Source organism: Antechinus flavipes, chromosome X, assembly GCF_016432865.1.
Source record: "Antechinus flavipes isolate AdamAnt ecotype Samford, QLD, Australia chromosome X, AdamAnt_v2, whole genome shotgun sequence".
Classification (NCBI taxonomy): domain Eukaryota; kingdom Metazoa; phylum Chordata; class Mammalia; order Dasyuromorphia; family Dasyuridae; genus Antechinus; species Antechinus flavipes.
In genome coordinates this window covers 50,912,858-50,931,359 of record NC_067404.1, presented here as the reverse complement: position 1 = coordinate 50,931,359, position 18,502 = coordinate 50,912,858, and the positions used below count along the sequence as shown (strand labels likewise).

The window sequence follows — 18,502 nt, the reverse complement described above, 5'->3', positions numbered from 1 at the left end:
GTTTCTGATAGATAGTAAATACTTAATAAATATTTGTGGAATCAAATCGACACCCCATCTGGTATGTTTTCTGCTTTTCTATTCCTTAATTAAATGTTTTCTTTTTCAGCACAGGTGGACAAGCATCACTTTCCAGAGAAGATGACTTCTAAAGCCTGTGTGCCTCCGGATATCAATCAAGATGAAAATTTTGTTGAGGAAAAGAATAGATTACAAACATTTGCTAATTTTCCGAGTAATAGCCCGGTTTCAGCATCAACACTGGCACGAGCAGGTTTTATCTATACTGGTGAAGGAGATACTGTGAAGTGTTTTAGCTGTCAGGCAGCTGTAGATAGATGGCAGTTTGGAGACTCAGCAGTTGGAAGGCATAGGAAAGTTTCTCCAAACTGTGGATTTATTAATGGTTTTTGTTTTGACAGAAATGCTCCACAGTTTCCAAATCCCATTGCCCAAAACTGTCAGTATAGACCTGAAAATTGTTCAATGAATTTAAGTCATTTTGTTTTGGAGAGGCCCCTTGAAACTTACAAGGAATATCTTTTGAGAAGAGGGCAGGTCATTGATGTAGCAGATACCATATTCCCAAGGAATCCTGCCATGTGCAGTGAAGAGGCTAGACTGAGATCTTTTCGTAATTGGCCAGAGTATATTCACCTCACCCCAGAAGAGTTAGCAAGCGCTGGACTCTATTATTTGGGTATTGATGATCAAGTGCAGTGTTTTTGCTGTGGGGGCAAATTAAAGAATTGGGAACCATGTGATCGGGCAATGTCTGAACACAGAAGGCATTTCCCTAAGTGTTTTTTTGTTTTGGGACGGGATGTTGGTAATACTCCAGTTAAAAGTAACGCGAGTCTTGATAGGAGCTGTCCAAACCCAACCTATATCCCAAAGAATCCAGCTATGGCAGATTATGAAGCACGACTCCTTTCTTTTGCAACATGGGTATTCTCGGTGAACAAGGAGCAGCTTGCAAAAGCTGGATTTTATGCTTTCGGTAAGCTTTATTATTAAAATAGACTAATAGATCTTTTCAGTGTTACTAAGTTGTTTTAAGAAAAAAAGTAAAGGGATGTCCCCTGAGTTGGTAAATACTTAATAACCATGCCAACTAAATACTGAAGTTATTTCAGCTGACTTTTATGGGCAGTTAAATTGGCTTTGTAATGTTAACATTTATGTTTATTCAAAAAGGACTGCCACAATAGAGTGGTTTATTATGTTTATCTTCATTTGATATATTCTAGGGGAGGGGTAATACTTGAATGGCCTTCTATGTCCATGGTATAAAATCAGCTCTGGTGGTTACAGCTGGTTACAGTTTTTTTGGTTTTCCCTTTTAAGTTGAGATGGCAGATGATTCTTTATCAAGGTTTGATATATAGCATTTAAGAGAAAGCAGCACTATATTATGCTATATTGTGAGAAACGGGTTTCTTTAAAGAAAAATCTTGCCACATATAGGGCCATGCAGTTAGTTGAGAAACAAAAACAACATACTGGATTGATTAGGTTGTGAAGGACTTGGGTACTTTCCCCAGCTTTGCTGCTAATTCATAGTGTCTTAGGGGAATTCACAATCCTTCTAGACTTCAGTTTCCTTCTAAATGAGAGGTTTGGATTGGATTCAGTACATATCATTTATTTATTAACTTCCAGGAACACTTACATTGGTCTTGGGGCAGCTAGGTGACGCAGTGGATAGAGCACCAGCCCTGAAGTCAGAAGGATCTGAGTTCGTATCTGGCCTTAAACACTTCCTAGCTGTGTGACCCTGGGCAAGTCACTTAACCTCAGTTGCCTCAGCAAAAAAAAAAAATTACATTGGTCTTTTTCTCTTTTAATTAATATATCCTGAATGATTATAAAATGCTTGCATTTTTTGTTTTTCTTCCCGGGTTAGTTTTACCTTCTGAATCCAATTCTCCCTGTGCAACAAGAGAACTGTTCGGTTCTGCAAACATATATTGTATCTAGGATATACTGTAACCTATTTAACATGTAAAGTACTGCTTGCCATCTAAGGAAGGGGGTGGAGGGAGGGAGGGAAAAAATCGGAACATAAGTGAATGCAAGGGATAATGCTATAAAAATTACCCTGGCATGGGTTCTGTCAATAAAAAGTTATTTTTAAAAAATTAATATATCCTGTCTCTAAATATTAGGCTAAATAATTCCAAAACAAATCTGATTGGTTCAGTTAGAAATCTGTTAATTATTCTAATTTTTACTCACAAAACCCTAAATAGCTAGCTTAAAGTTCGGGGTTGTTCTTTTTCTTTCTTTCTTTCTTTCTTTCTTTTTTTTTTTAACCTAAATTGACTGGAAATGTTATAGATATGATTTTAGAGTGATTCTGGTCGAGATTTTGAATGGAATAAACATTTAGTAATCACCAATATGTGCTAGGCACTGTGCTTTATAAATATTATCTTAGTTCATTCTCACAACAACCCTGCAAAAGTAGGTGCCATTGTTCTCTCCATTTTATAGCTGAAGAAACACAGACCAGACAGAGGTTAAATGACTTTGCTAGGGCCACACATCTGGTCTTTGAAGCTACATTTGAACTCAGGTCTTTTTGACTTCAGGTCCAGCATTCTATTTCACACTTGGCTGCCTCGCATTAAGTTGGATTCATGAGTATTTCCAATATATGTTCTTTAGAATGCTAGTATATTAATTTAATTCTCAGCTTTCTCAAAGGCTACATATTTCCAAGTGAGAATTGATATATGTTCAAAACACAAGTGCAACATGTAAGACATCTTCTTGAATAAAAAATTGAATTTAGCATCATAAATTTTTATTATTAGGTCCTTAAAATGACCTAAAAAAGCAAGTCTAAATAATAACTGAGAATTTCTTCCCCAGATTACATAAATGTCAATTATTTGAATTTTTTTTAATTAGGCACTTTTGTTTATAACTTAGCAGAAAGTCAGCTTTTTTTCATTTTCAAAAGCTGAAGTTCCTGTGTAAGTTACCACTTTATAAGCACTTCTACTTGTGCTTGTGTGCTTTCTCAGGTGACCGTGATAAAGTAACGTGCTTTCATTGTGGAGGTGGACTTAGTGATTGGAGACCCACTGAAGACCCTTGGGAGCAACATGCTAAGTGGTATCCAGGGTAAACTGCTTAAATATTCTTTTGGTAACAGGAGGAGAGGTGGAGTATTTACACTTTGAAGGCTTAATCCTTGCCACTTTATTAAATATTCTTGCCATCAAAAAAGGCATGGATTTCATGCCCAAGTCCTAAAAATCAGGTCACCTACTTTACAGGATACAGTCTCTGGTTATGAAAATGTTCATTCTTTGTATATGACTAATTATGCATCTCTCAACCAGATGTACAAAATTCTCATTCTCCAGATTAACAGATACTTCTTTGGGGTAGACTGTTAAAATATGATAAATTGATATTGATAATTGAGTTACCAGAGAGATCCTTCAGAACCAAAACCAGAAGATATATTAAGACATAAAGATAGCCTTGGCTATCTTTGCCCCTTCAGTATGTTTTTAAGAAGGAAAACTCTGAATAGTTGATTGTTAAGCACCTTTCATACCATTGTTTTGAATATTTGTAATAAACCACTTGCAACTTCAGAGTGACTACTAAGGAATAAAATTTAACATTAAGAGGAAAGACTGAACAGCATACAGAATTACTTTGAAATATTTAATTGGAAAAGCTTTTATAACAGTCTGTTAATAGAATACTCTTTAGAATATAATTCTGTGGTGCTAATTTAATGATATTCTTGCTCACAAATGGAAAGTATTTAATTGAGAACACATTGCTTTAATAATAAATACTAATATATATGTTGTAATATAGCATATATTTTTATTATAATGACTAATGGATTACCAATACTTATTTGATGACTTAGTAATGTCTAAAAGCAGATTAATGGCATTTTCAACTTATTTACAACTTCACAAGTTGTTTGTCAGTACTTAAAGCTTAACCTTTAATTCTATAGATGCAAATTTCTGTTAGAAAAGAAGGGCCAGGAATATATCAACGATATTCATTTAAAGAATTCACTTGACAATTCTGTGGTAAGTCTTATAAAATGATCTATTTTGTCAAATATCATATGATGATTTTAGAATTTTTTCTTTCTGTTAAATGTATAATATGGCATTTGAGAGGTGGGGAAGATTTTGAAAAATGTATTTTATTCTCTACTCGTAGCAAATGTGTAAATGTCAGGATAATGTGATTATTATGAGCCAAAATGTGAGCTTAGAGAATTAAAAAATGTGGATGCTTCCCTCTTGCCAAAATCAAGGGCTTTCTAGAAAGTGGCCCATAGCTTTGATTGTCTCCTGTCCCCCCGGTAAACTAACAAAACTATTTGTTTAACAAGATTTAAAATCTAAAGCATGAAACTCAGTTCACGGAATGAATGCTGAGTAAAGCAAGTTTTATATGTTTGTGTCATATATAACTTGAAATGATTGCTTTTAACAAAAAGAATTCTAATCTGAGTTCATGTCTCTATTTAGGCATCATTGGCCAAAAGACCATCAGCAACTAGAGAAATTGGTGAGTAACTTCATCAAAGTAAAACTGCCCTTAAGTATCTCTACCAGTTCTTTATTTGATCCTCTTTTTTTAATGTAGAAAATCATATGAATAGCTACATTGCAGTATTTGTGGATTTAAGAATTGGAGGAGATTCTCTGGAAGTTCAGCTTGCCAACACTTACAATGCCATGGCTTGCTTAGGGAGAATTTGTGAGGCATTTCTTTCTCCCCCTCTACCCTCCCTCCTCCATATCCTACACGTGGCATTCACTTATGGGGGAGTAAAGAAAGTATTCCAATCACTGTTGTCTAGAGCCATTCAAGCACTTTTCTCTTGGCAAGACTTGAAATTGTTTATTCTATTCATACACTATAGTTATTGGCTTTAACAACTGAGCTCTCCTTTATCCTGTGTTATCTATGAGTTCACCCCACCTCCCCTTTTTCACGAGATCTTGACAAGACCAGATCTCCATTGCCACATGCAGAGGCTTTATGGAGCAGCTGTTAGGGATATTCATCACAGATTGTATGTCCGTTATGAATCCAGGCTTTAGAATCTAGGATTAGCAGTAGGGGGATAAATAGTTTACATTGTCAGGGGTAAAAACTGAAGTTGATGGAACTTACCCAGAAAATACGCAAAGCTCCTCAGCATTTATTAAGTACCCACTATGTGCCAGACAACATGCTAGGAGCTAGGAGCTAGGAAAACAAAAGCAAAAATGCAGTAGTGCTTGCACTCCGAGTACTTCTGTGTTCTCGGGGGCTGCATATGCCAGGTGTTCCAAAGGTCTTAATGTAACTTTAAACTATTTAAGTTTAAAAGTGATAAGACTTTTGAGATTCCTTATATAAGTAGAAACAAAATATATGCAAAGGAAATTTCATGGATGGGGAGTCCCAGACAGCTGTGGGGTGGGAGTAGGGTAGGAATCAAAAAAGGCTTTATGTATTTTGAAGAAAGGGATTTTCATTTTTTTTATGCATGTCTGTACGTTATATTTTCTTACATGCATGCTTTTTTATCATTTGAACTGAAAATTGATAAAAGATATTGATTCTCTGAGGTTGAAAGAAGTCTAGATTTTTATTCATCAACCCAATTTTTTTTGTCCACTTCATAGCCACTATGGCCACTTTTTTTTGATTTCTTTAATAGGCCTGTGAAGTAGGTGGGCCAGGTTATTAATTTCCTTATTTTATCAATGAGAAATCAAAAGCTCAGAGATTATGGTTTGCTTGGTAAAGGCAAATCTAGAACCAGAATCTGGGTCTTCTGACTCTTCTGTGTCTTTGTTAGCTTTCAGAAAAGTTACAAGTAGGAAGTTTGATTTAGAATGCAGCTATCTGATAATTTCCATTTCCTGTACTTGTTGTGGCAGGGTTTATTTCATATCTTTTATTACAAAAGAGAATAGTTTTTATTTATAAATATGTTTGAGAAAGACAAGAGAACTATTATGTTACTTATTATAAAAGTTGAATAAGGCATGGACAATATGTGGGATGTTACATAAAGCTGATGTGCCAAAATCACATTACAGTGAAATACTCAGTATAGTTTGGCAGCCATGATGAAGTAGAAAAATATATTAATAAATGAGTTTAGAGTTGAATTACCTTTTAAAATTCTTTGAATGCCTAAGGAACTAAACTAAGTACATTAGATGAATTCTTACTGTGTATGAAGTTCCAATTATACTTGAATGTATTAATAGGCATAAAACTGGAAGGACCTTCCAGGGGTCATCTAATACAGCCTATATTTTTAAGGCTCTCCAAATATGGAGAGTCCCATGGCCTGCCTTGGTAACAAGTTCTAATATTTAGATCACCATACTGAGAACAAAGCATTCCTTGAACTCTTGGTGTAATTTAAATCCCTTTTGCCATTGTCCTAGCTCTGCTCTACCACTTGCTAGCATTTAAGACAAGTCACATAACTTCGTTCAGCCTCAGTTTCCTTATCTAAAGATGGAAATGTTCATACTTAACAGGCTACATAATGCTAGTTCCTTGAATATTTCCAAATCCAAGTCTATTTAGCTTTAATCTAATTTTTTTCTCTTTCCTTCTAGATTTCAATAAGTTTCTTAAAGTTTAAGACCAAAACTTAACACAGTTGAGTTTTATTGATGTGTTTAATGAGAGTTTGAACAATACCAAAAAACTGTCTTACATCCCAGTATCTTAGCTATTTAAATGCTGTATCATTAATTCACTTTTAATTTATTGAGAAGTTTAAGAAGATTTGGCATGAGCTTTCTCATACATATGCCCTGTACTTTCTGGAAATAGTTTCTTTTCTTTTTTTTTTAAATAGATTTTTATTTACAAGTTATATGCATGGGTAATTTTACAGCATTGATAATTGCCAAACCTTTTGTTTAAGTTTTTCCCCTCCTACTCCCCACCCCCTCCCCTAGATGGCAGGATGACCAATGCATGTTAAATATATTAGAGTATAAATTAAATACACAATAAGTATACATGTCCAAACCATTATTTTGCTGTATAAAAAGAATCAGACTCTGAGACATTGTACAGTTAACCTGTGAAGGAAATCAAAAATGCAGGCGGGCAAAAACAGAGGGATTAGGAATTCTATGTAATGGTTCTTAGTCATTTCCCAGAGTTCTTTCGCTGGGTGTAGCTGGTTCAATTCATTACTGCTCTAGTGGAACTGATTTGGTTCATCTCATTGCTGAAGATGGCCAGGTCCATCAGAATTGATCATCATATAGTATTGTTGTTGAAGTATATAATGATCTCCTGAAATAGTTTTTTAAAATCTTGATTGCAGACTGCTTGTGGTTGATTTCAGCTCCAGAACTGATTGTTACTGTTGTGGTTTTTCTTATGGAAATTGTTGATTTTTTTATTTATTTTACAATTTACCTGGTATGGACTCTTTGTGTATATTTGTGTCAATTCTCTATATATCTTAGGAATCAGAAGCATTTGATCCAAAGATCTTCCATATTCACCCCACCCCCATGACTTATCTTATTCTGGTTTCCTTGGCTTTATTGGTACAAAAAATTTAAAGTCTCATATCATCAAAATTATCTTTGGAGGGGTGTGTGTGTGTGTGTGTGATCTCCTCTTCCTTGTCTGGTTATGAATTCTTCCCCTAAGTGTTGTTCTGATGGGTACTTTGTTTGGGTCTCCTGTATTTTTAAGATTATATTTTATATTTAGTTGCTTATTCATTAGGAGCTTTAGTGTGGTGTAAAGTAGTTGTCTAAATCTATATTCTGCTAAACTGTCTTTTGGTTTACCCAGCAGTTCTTCTCAAATGGGAAATCCTTCCCCATGGTCTTGCTTTTATGCTCTCTTCTGTTTTTTAAACCAGATAATTTTCATGCTTTCTGCTTTGTGATATATTTTCCAATCTGGTAAAACCATAACTTTATTAGTGAATTTGAATTATAATTGTAATTATTGACTATGATTATACTGTAGGTGATTTGTTAAATCCAATTTTCATTTCAGGTTATATTGTGTTACAAAGTCCTTTGGTACAAGATGCAATGCGAATGGGTTTCAGTTTTTATGAGGTTACAAAAACTATGGAAGAAAAGGTAAAAGCGACTGGAAACAACTATCAGTCACTTGAAGTTCTAGTAGCAGATCTGGTGAGTGCTGAGGAAGCACGCACACGAGGAGCATCAAGTTCATCACAGAAAGGTAATAATCTGCTTTATGATTTAAAAATAAAATGGACCCTAATATCAGTGCTTGGGACTTGTTGCCTATTTGTGAGTTTGGGGGGGAATTTTTGATTTTTAACTTGGTTACTAATTTAAAAGTAAAATACAGTGATGGAAGTTAGCTTATGTGGAACTGAGGAAAAGATAAGAATTATAGCTGAAAAATATTTTTTAGAATATTCCTTTGTTTCATGTTCCTTGAAAATAGTAGAAAATGCTTAAGTAAATGAACTTCCTGCTATTGCTCAAATGTGCCAGATATGATATATAGTGTCAGCAGGCTTGGAAGGTCAAAGTAATTCAGGGGCTAGGAAGAAATAAGAGATTTAAAGAGACATACAGTAAGGAAGCTTAGGGGGAAGAGGTAATGTCTTTAACATGTTTAGAAACCTCTGCTATCTTCTTTTTTTTCCCTTTATTAAAGCTTTTTATTTTTCAAAACATGCATGGATAATTCTTCAACATTAACCCTTATAAAACCTTGTGTTCTAATTCCCCACCTCCTTCCCTGACCCCCTCTCCCTCCGCTAGATGGCAAATAGTCCAATATATCTTAAGCATGGTAGAAATATATTTTAAATCTAATATATTCTGCTTTCTTTTTTTAAAAAAATTATACAGCATGATGATGTAAATAAGTTTATGGCATTTGCCAAGATCAGACACAACAGCCAATGGGGGGGGGAGGGCTTTCCTTTATTAAATTTTTAATAAATAAAAAGAAATTGCTAAGTGCTATGGTTACTGACTGCCTCTCTGCTCTGGAACCCACAAAGAACTCAGTAGCAAAAATCCCTAATTTTGTTAGCCTGTTGCTATTACAAAACAAGAAGGTAACAGAAGTGGTAGGATCTCAAAGCTAAAGAAGCACAGCTTCTAATCAGGACAGCTTACTAATTGCTGAGGAACTACTAATGAGTTGAAGCTCCCATCTTTCATCCTGGGGCTATCATTGTTCTTTCTTCAAAGCTGGGTGGCTGGGAGAGGCCCCTGGCTAAGCTAACTAACTCAGCTAGGGACTAGGATAGAATCTCTCTGGGATTATCTGATTGCCCAGTCCTCCCTGCTGAATGTGCCTCTTTATGTTGCTGGCCATGAGGCAGAGTGGAAGATGTATGGATTGTTGAACTAGATGACCACTAAGGTTCCTTTCAACCCTAGGTCCGTGACATCCAGGTGGCCTACAATACTTACTATTAAAGGGAAACCTGTTGTAGTGAGAGAGGGGGCCAGTATTGAAGTCTTTGCAAGAGAAAGAACCACACTCAGGTTCTCCCTCTAACATATCTCTTTGCTCATGGACAAGTCACTTCACATCTTGGTGTCCCTGTTAACTCTGAAAGGCAGTAACCTCTGTACATCAGTGGAGGAAGGTGATGATATCACAGTTGAATGAACCTCTTCCCCCCAAAAATACTCCTAACAACAAATTATTAGATTGGCTGGTTCTCAGATGACTGGTACAAAGTCTACTGACAGATTTTTCTCATATAGCACCTGGCACTGGCCTGTACTTGCTCTCTTTCTTTCCCTTCCTCTGTCTGTCTGTTTCTCTCTGTCTCTCCACATTATTTTTGAGTTTCAAATTCCCTCCCTCCCCCACATATTGAAAAGGCAAGCGATATGATACCCATCATACATGTGAAGTCATGCAAAACATTTCCATATTAATCGTGTTGCCGAAAAAAGCAAGAAATATAAAGCAAGTGAAAAAATATGCTTCTTATATGCATTCAGATAGACTTGTACTCCCAGTCCAACTTGGCCAACCTTAGTAAGAATTGTTCAGTTTTGCACTTAGTTGGCATAGCTTTGGAGCTTTTGGAGAACCAGGGTCACCTTCATGTCATAATGAAGCATCAGAGGAGAACTTAATTAGATGATTCAGTGAGGTTAAAAAAAAAAAAAAACAACTCAACTTTTCCCTATAAATCTCTTTTCATCTCCCCTTCTCCTGGGGTGCCTGTTGGTAGAAACAATGAGTGGCTCCAGCTAATTCTAGGCAGATATAGAATAATATAATTGGAATGGCGGTCAGAAGCATAAGCTAACTGACCTTTTCTTCTCCCTCTCCAGTCTCCGTGCCAGTGGCCTTGTGACTTGGCACAGAGGACTTAGGGAGGAAACAAAGAAGAGGGAGAAGTGCAATAGGGAGAGATGGGAAGACATGCAGAAGCATGTGGGGCACCATCAGGGGCACATGGGACATTGGACCGGGAGCTGGAAAAACCCAGTTTTGAATCTTACTGTAGGTACTTGTTAGCTGTCATCTCTAGTCAAGTCATTTAACATCTTTGGGCTTCAGTTTCCTTACCTTATTAGCTGTAAAACAACTTATTGCATCCCTTTTTGGTAAGGATGCTCATTTTGTAATAATGTTATCCTATAAAACTTTCCCCATAAGCATTTAATTTCCAAGGATGTTCTGTATCAACACAAACTAAACTGCTCAATTCATAATAGTAATCATACATATTTTGTTATCAGTGATTCAAGAAGTATACCTACCATAATAGATGAATATAGCCTGGGCATTTTTCATTAGCAACTTGATTGAACTGATTCCAAAAAGTGGGTGGGATTTAAGCAATTAATCTGAAGTCTGTTCATTTTGTTCCCTCTTTTGTTCCCACAGAGATTAGTACTGAAGAACAGCTCAGGCGTCTGCAAGAGGAAAAGTTGTGTAAGATCTGCATGGATGAGAACATTGCTATCGTTTTCATCCCTTGTGGACATCTGGTTACTTGTAAATCCTGTGCTGAAGCAATTGACAAATGTCCGATGTGTTATACTGTCATTACTTTCAAGCAAAAAATTTTCATGTCCTAATTGCAATTCTGTAGTTGGATTAGTCTGGTCTTTCTGTTGGCTTCGCTGTGCAATGAGATGCTACTTGAGTGGCTTTTGATTATAGATGAAGGATAAAATAATATCCTCAATGATAATTTTTCCTAAAAACTGACCAGATTAATTCCTTGAAATGTCTTTGAAACCTTTGTGAAGTGTTTTCTGTTTTGTTTTCTTTTTTCACAGTAAGCAGTAGAATTCTTAAGAAGCTATACCCAAACTGACCAAAGTGTCTGCTCCTAAGCTATGCTCTTTCCTATTGACTTGATTATGTGATATGAAGCCACTTGAGTGGCTCTTGATATGTGAAGGAAGAAATAATGCAGACAATGATAACTCTTCCTAAAAACCAAACAGGTTCATCCCTTGAAATGTCTTTGAAGCTTTAGCATAGCATCTATCTCATTTGTTTTGTATTTCACAGTAATCAGTAGAGTAGAAAGCTATCTCCAAATGGACCAAAGTGTGCTAAATGGGTGTCGATGTAAGGGGCTTAATCAGCTGGGAATTTTTGTCTTATAAAAGACTTGGCAAAAACCTCCTAAGTCACTGTGGAGATTGTGATTAACCTGACCAGTCAGTTCATAAGAGGAAGGAACTATCCAGGCAGTCATGAAACAACAAGGCTAACACATATAGTTTTTCTTTCAGGTAATCAGAATTAAAACAAAAATACCATAGAACAAAGGTATATGAGAATGGTGAAAGAAAAACAATTTTTTGATATTTAAGTAATTATTTATGATTTAAAGTCTTAATAGTGTTGAAACACCTACAAATATTAGTTGTCACTCAGCATTGGTTTTCCTAATTCTTCCAAGAATGGAAGGCTTTTCCTTTTAGATTGGTACTGAAAAGCTTTAAGCATCTGTTAGTACTTCAGGGTGGGGGGGGAGAAATTTCCCCCACTCTCTTGTTTCCAAGTCAAATATTTCTGGTTTCCTAAAATTGAGGATGGAAAAGACTCCTCATTCATAAGTAAGACACTGAACACTTTGCTCATTTAAAGTTGCCTAAGTTATTCTCCAGAACTTCCAGAAGATTTTTATTAACCTGGTGTAAAATCTGGCAGCCAAGGTAAGGAAAAGTAGAATAATGTTTGTTCACTGACTGACTGCCAACCCCAGTGGAAAATAGCCTCTTTCTCCTTTGAACTCCCAAGGCACCTCACTGTAAACTTTCACGCTTTATCCTTGTATTTATATTTATATGTGAACTTGTTTTAGTTTCCCAGCTGGACTCTATGTTCCTTAAAGGCAGGGAAGACTTTGCATCTTATTCTTTATATCTCCTACAGAGCATAGCATGGGGCTCTGGGCATACTAAGTGCTCAATAAATACTTGTTGTTTGGCAAATATGATTATATTATTGGCTTTTAGTGTAACTATTTTAATGTCCTCTGCCCTCTCTTTCTTCCTGTTGTGAGCACCCGTTAAGTGCAGTTCCAATGGTGTTCAAAACTACTGGTATCTTGGACCCTGGGGCATGTAATACTTGGTGGGGAGGGAAGCACTAGTTATAAAAATCCTAAGTACTGACAAGGACATAACAAAACAAGCAGATTTTTATGTATTGTCAAGATTACATAAAAGCACTCCTGAATTAAGAATACTTAGCTATAATAATGGAGGTTGCCTAATGTTGTAAGGCGTACCTCAGGGGCTTGCATTAAGAGAGCCTCCTGGTGCAACACTTGACATCGAGGCATTTTACTTCACAGAAGAGGTTCAAAATACAACCATTAAAGCTGTTATTCAAAATATATTTTGCAAGAGAAAGATTAGTCATGCCCTCCTCCGAACTTCATCTGATATTGCTTTAAGTTAGCTTTGCACCATCTTAGGTGAGATTTTTTTTTTTAATAAATGGCTTTTTTCCCCGTTCTTACTCCCTGAATCCTGGGTTTCCCCAAGTCTGCGTTGTCTTTGATTTAAGCTGAGTTATGTATTTTGTTTACATATTACACATATCTAAGTTTATCAATCCTTTTAAGGAGGAATAAGTGTTATGGCTCACGTGTTAAGGAAATTCATTTTTTTTTAAGTGCTACGGCCTAACACTTAGAGTTGAACTTAGTTATTACTAGCAAAGGCTAGATTATTTGAAGGGGAGAAATTCCTCTTCGAAGAGCCTAAGTTGAGTTAAACTGTGGGTTCTTTAGAAACCTATATGTTTGGAAGAAAGTAGGGGTTGGTTGAGTTTTGGTTTTTTTGTTTTTTAGAAGCAGGCAAAGACTATCATCATGAGTGGTGACATTTAAAGCTAGTGTGGTGGCTAACGAGTTCTATTTTAGGAGTTGTTTGGAAAATACTGTTGCTTTGGGTTCTTCAAGTCACTCCACTTCCAGTCCTATTATTTTAAGACTTTGGTGTATTTGGCCACTTGTGAAAGGAGAGGCAGGGTGGTTTAGAGAAGACAGTGATGGATTTGGAGCCAGGAGACCTAGGTTTAAGGCCTGGCTCCCATACTGTGTGACCCTGGGCAAATCACGTCAACCTTCAGAGCCTTGGTGTCTACAGATGTAAAATGGAGATATTTTACACTAAATACCTCATAGGATTGTGGTTGGGAAAGTATTTTGTAAACTGTAGAGTACTGCAACAATGGGAGCCACTCGCCATATTTCAGAAATATCATTTCATTTGTGAGAGTACTTTATCTACCAATGCCAGTCATCATAAGCTGTCCATAATTTAAAGCTTCTTGAACCCTCCAATGAACCCCTCTTTGGCCAGCCTAGCATTAAGCTGCTCAGAACTTTGCTAGGCCAGTCCTTAGACAACAGACCAAACAGTTCATCATCAGACCCATCCTTGAAGCCTTTCTGGCTTGATGTAAATAATTGTTTAATTTATTTAAATGTATAAATTAGCAGTTCGTTGTATTAGTAGACCAGTCTTAAAATAGCAATGTGTGATTTCAATGCTGTATTTCAACTTTTTAGAAGGAGTTATAATAGGACAAACAGCAAAGCTAGGTTTAGCATTCGTCTGTAGTTTGGATGGTCTTTTGTTAGCTTGTTGTTTTCTTTAAAATGCATCTATTAGAGAAAAATGAGCAGAATGGGGGATAACGTAGCTTTTTTTGGCAGGGGAGAGAAATTAATGGGATAGATTGTCAAACAGATAATGACCCTTTTGGTCAAACCCACTAAAAAGATAGCAGGTTCTTAGTGGGCACTCCAGAAAAGGAAGGAGAAAGAGCATTCTCATTTCCATCTGGGTTTAAGTATTCCCTCAGATTTGAGACTTGAATTTCATAGATATGCCTTCGCAAATATGAAGGTCATAGGATCATAGGTTTTAGAGAGGGTGCATCCTGCCTATTATTTCTCCCCTCATTGGAATGCAGCCCTAGCATAGTGAATAGAGAGCCTGCCTTGGAATCAGTGAGACCTGCTTTAAGTTCTGCTCCTAACACTGGCTGTGTGACCCTGGCTGGGCAAATCACTTTATCTCTCTATGCCCCAGATCACTCTGTGACTAAAACTTGCTAAGGAAGTGGTTATCTGTGCTGATAGACAAAGGGCCAATTCCCCCAGATTACTATAGTACTTGTCTGTAGGATTGTTGGGACGTTCAAATGAGTATCGTAAGTGTTTTTCAAATTTTATAGTACTATAGTAATGTCAGTTGTTATTAAGGCGGCAGGATCTTCCCACATCACTGTGTTAAATTCACCCCTTGAAGAAAGGTCAGTGTCACTACTCCAAGGAGCCTTGCTCCTCATTTTTAAGGACTGTATGGACCAGAAGGGACTACTATTCAGAATGATACTATTAGAGTATTTTTACTATTCTACCAAAAGAGGGAGAATCAGTTGAAATAGGCCTTTTAAGGGTTTGTATTGCTATATGATTATCAGCATTTAGAACTATAAGGGACCTTAAATGAGATCTAGTTTAATTCCCTTATTCTACATTTAGAGACTCAGAATGCTGAACCAACTTGGCCAAGAACACAGATGATGGTAAATAGCTGGACCAGAATTATATCCCTGGTCCTTCCAGTCCAATTCTCATACTCTCCACTATATCAGTCGCCATTGTCTTGTTATTTTTTGTGGCGTTGAGTTTTTGCCTTAGATTTTAAGTATGTGTAAAATAAAGTGCTTTTTAATTGTGCTGTTCTTATTCTCTATTTGATAAATAGCAAACAGAAGCATTTCAGTGTACCCCAAAACAGAAAGAATTGAACAGAAATTAAACAGTCAGCAACTAATCAATCAACACACATTAAGTGTATACTATATTGTCAGGCATGTAGAACTAGAGATACAGAAAGAGGCAAAAGACAATCCCTGACCTCAGGGAGCTTGCAATCTTATGAAGGAGACACATGCAAATACATATATACAAAGCAAGGTACATACACAAGATAAATTAGAAATAATTAACAAAGGGAAGGCACTAGAATTAGGGCTTGGGTGACATAGTTTGCATCTTTAAAGAATATAACAAGTTAAACACTTAGTTTTAAAATTGTCCTATTTGTCTCTTGTAGAACTTGCTTCAATACTTTTGTGCATTTTTTAAAAAATGCTACAGTGACCTTCTTTTGCTTTTCTTGTTTGTTTTTGGTGATACTATTGATAGATCTAGGCTCCTTTCCAAAATCCCTCCCAAAATTGGGAGATGAGGGAGCAAGAGGGAAGCTTTCCCTTATAAGAAATAAGACAGTAAATCTTACCCAAAACATATCCGCCCTTTGACCATCTCTAAATAGATCTTAGTGTCTATCTCAGCCTTTTCCATAAGTACCCCACTACTCTGTAAAGCTCTGTAGCAGAAGGTAGTCACTGCATTGTTTAGAGTTCTTAAATCTTTCAAAGCTGTTTCTCTTTACAGTGTTGTATTATATTCATTATTTTAGTTCTGCTCAATTTGCATCAGTTCATGTCTTCATTTTCTCTGAATCCATCCCTTTCCCCATATAAGAAATGGTAAATGGCACAAGAACTTATGGAAATGGAAAATGGCACAAATGGAAAAAGAAAATATAATGTATTATGTATTGGTTATTATTCTTTTTAGTGGTATAAATAAATGTACTTGTTAATTTTGATTGTGATAAATTTCAAGTTTTAATTTGATGTAATCAAGGCTTTTTATATAATTTCTTGTATTTGTTATTAACAGAATCCATATTAACCCAACAGGTTTATTTTAATTTTTTTTAAGTAATCATAATAACATTTTAAGATGAAATACTGTATTGAAGTATATAACTAGTTGTTTTGTGTATTAATGTAACAGTCTTACTGATTAGGAAAGTAGTTCTTCCGACTGTAAGGAAGCAACATTGGTAGATACAGTTTTGAAGTTTAAAACATTCAATAAAGTGTTGTATTTGGAAAAAAGATCTCCTGTGATTTTATGGGTTTCTTTGAGGCAAAAATCTACCAGATTAGACCTTTTACCAATAGCTTATATACACGCACCCTTTTCATCCTCAAAATGCCATTATGTGTCAGGTACTAATAAATATTGACCCCATTTTAAAAATAAGAAAAATAAGGCCCAAAGAAGTTAAGTAATTTCCCTAAGATCATACTATGAAAGTGGTAGAGTCCTTCCCAGGTATTCCTACTCCCCAAGTCCAGTGAATTGTTTCTTTTACCATGCTGCTTCTCTTTAAGAACTAGTCTATATTATATCTTTATGCCTCTGTCATACATGTGAGTTGTTGCCTCCATTCCCAGATCCTGAGACTACAAAAAGAAAATTGTCATACTTCCAATCGCCCAGTTACCTTCCTTCCAAGGAAAACATGAAGAGTAACCAAAAGCACAGGGAGGGAAGATTGCCCACGTTTAATAGAAGTGAAGAGTACAGGAAATTGGTTATGTGTGGATTAGTTGATTTCTAGCTTATTGTTTAGTTATTTTTCAGTCATGTTTAACTCTTCCCGAGTCCAGGTCCAGACTCTACCCACTGTGTCACCTACATTTGTATTATAAAGTAAGTTCCTTAAGGGTGAGGACTCCTTTTCCTTCTGTCTTTGAACACCCCACATCTGGCACAATGTGTCAAAAATTTCTGAAATTAAATCAATTGGGGTAACTGATTTTTGTAGTTTGGTATTCCCTGTTTTATGCCTCACCTGAGATTAATGATCAGAGAATCTTCAAATGAGGTTTCTCATTTCTTTTTCAAGGAATCTGGAATGATTTTTATGTACAAATAGAAGATTCCTTGTTGGAAGGGAGCCTTTAAGGCAGCCATTTGCTTGGCCAAATCAAATGCTTTTTTATAGTCAATAAACAATAAGCACAGTGGGCTTCTCCACATCAGTTGTGAAATGATAAAGATGTAGTATTCTGTAGAATTGTGCTTATGAAAGCCTCCCTGTTTCCTACCAATACCCTCATTGAAGATGCCCTGGATGGCTGTATGGATCATTCTCATAACAATTTCAAATAGATGGCAAAGTAGACATATAAGGTCAGTGGTCATTATTGTTCTTTTCAGTTGCCTTAAAAACATTTTTAATGCTTTCATGAAGTCTGAGACTTTTTTTCCCTTTAATATCTTTTAGGTATTTTTTTTGTCAATCTCTAATTGCCCTCATAATTGTCATTGTCACCTCCAACACAGAGGATTGTGGCTGAAGTTCCTCTATTTGGCTGAATCCAATTGCTTTTCTTATCTTGTTCTCTTTAGTGCCATTTCTATTTTCTCTATAAACATATCTGGGACTGTGATGTTAGAATCCAAGTGAGACTGAACTATCTTTGATGGTGAAAAGACTTCCAGTTGTCTTCTTTTTGTTGTTTTCCATGTTCATTCTTAGGTGCCCTTAATGATTTTTTTGGTTGGTCAGTCCCATCAAGCTTTCACTAAGCTGATTTTACTTTCTACTGTTTCTCATTCATAATCCTTCACCATCTTTCTCCATAAGATTTTACACACAAGTTTATATTATGATCTGCCCTTAGCCAATATCTCTCTGCTTGGCAATTAAGACCAGTGTTTATTGCATAAAGTGCTTTTAAGTTCTTTTTGTCTCCCTGTCACAGCATTGTTTAATAAACTTGTGTTTAAAATGGTAGTCTGTGTTCATTTCCCATTTTTTTATCATCAGTTTATTTAAACAGATCAGGATAGAGCTGTGGATAAATCAGGATAGGTTCTTTTGAATGCCATATCTTTTTTTCGTTTTTATTTTTCTAGTGTTGTCCTAATTTTTGCTCTCAGAAAGTAGTGGTCTGATTGCACATAGTGAGCTGACTCAGGAATGATTCCCACTCCAATAAGGAATCATTGTCTGTTAAAATATAATTCCTCAAAGTTGGCGAACAGGTAGATTAAAGTGAAAAGACAGTCACCTAGATTTGCCAAAAAAAAATTATCTCAGGTTTTTTTTTTTTTTTTTAATAACAAGTTGAATGAGGG

At 36.0% G+C, this 18,502-nt stretch overlaps 1 protein-coding gene across 2 annotated transcripts in view; it reads left to right on the top strand.

Annotated features, from left to right (window-relative positions):
* Window positions 1-16,467, top strand: part of XIAP (X-linked inhibitor of apoptosis) — a 37,469-nt gene extending 21,002 nt beyond the window's left edge. The window contains exons 3-8 of one of the 2 annotated variants that reach the window (XM_051969255.1): window positions 115-1,000; window positions 3,033-3,132; window positions 3,995-4,073; window positions 4,524-4,563; window positions 8,044-8,238; window positions 10,897-16,467. In XM_051969255.1, the coding sequence (XP_051825215.1) occupies window positions 142-1,000; window positions 3,033-3,132; window positions 3,995-4,073; window positions 4,524-4,563; window positions 8,044-8,238; window positions 10,897-11,090 (1,467 nt within the window). In that variant the 5' untranslated portion in view covers window positions 115-141 and the 3' untranslated portion in view covers window positions 11,091-16,467. Of the gene's footprint in view, window positions 1-109; window positions 1,001-3,032; window positions 3,133-3,994; window positions 4,074-4,523; window positions 4,564-8,043; window positions 8,239-10,896 lie in introns of both variants that reach the window. The other variant, XM_051969256.1, reaches the window with a different exon arrangement.
* The last annotated feature ends 2,035 nt before the right edge of the window (window positions 16,468-18,502 follow it).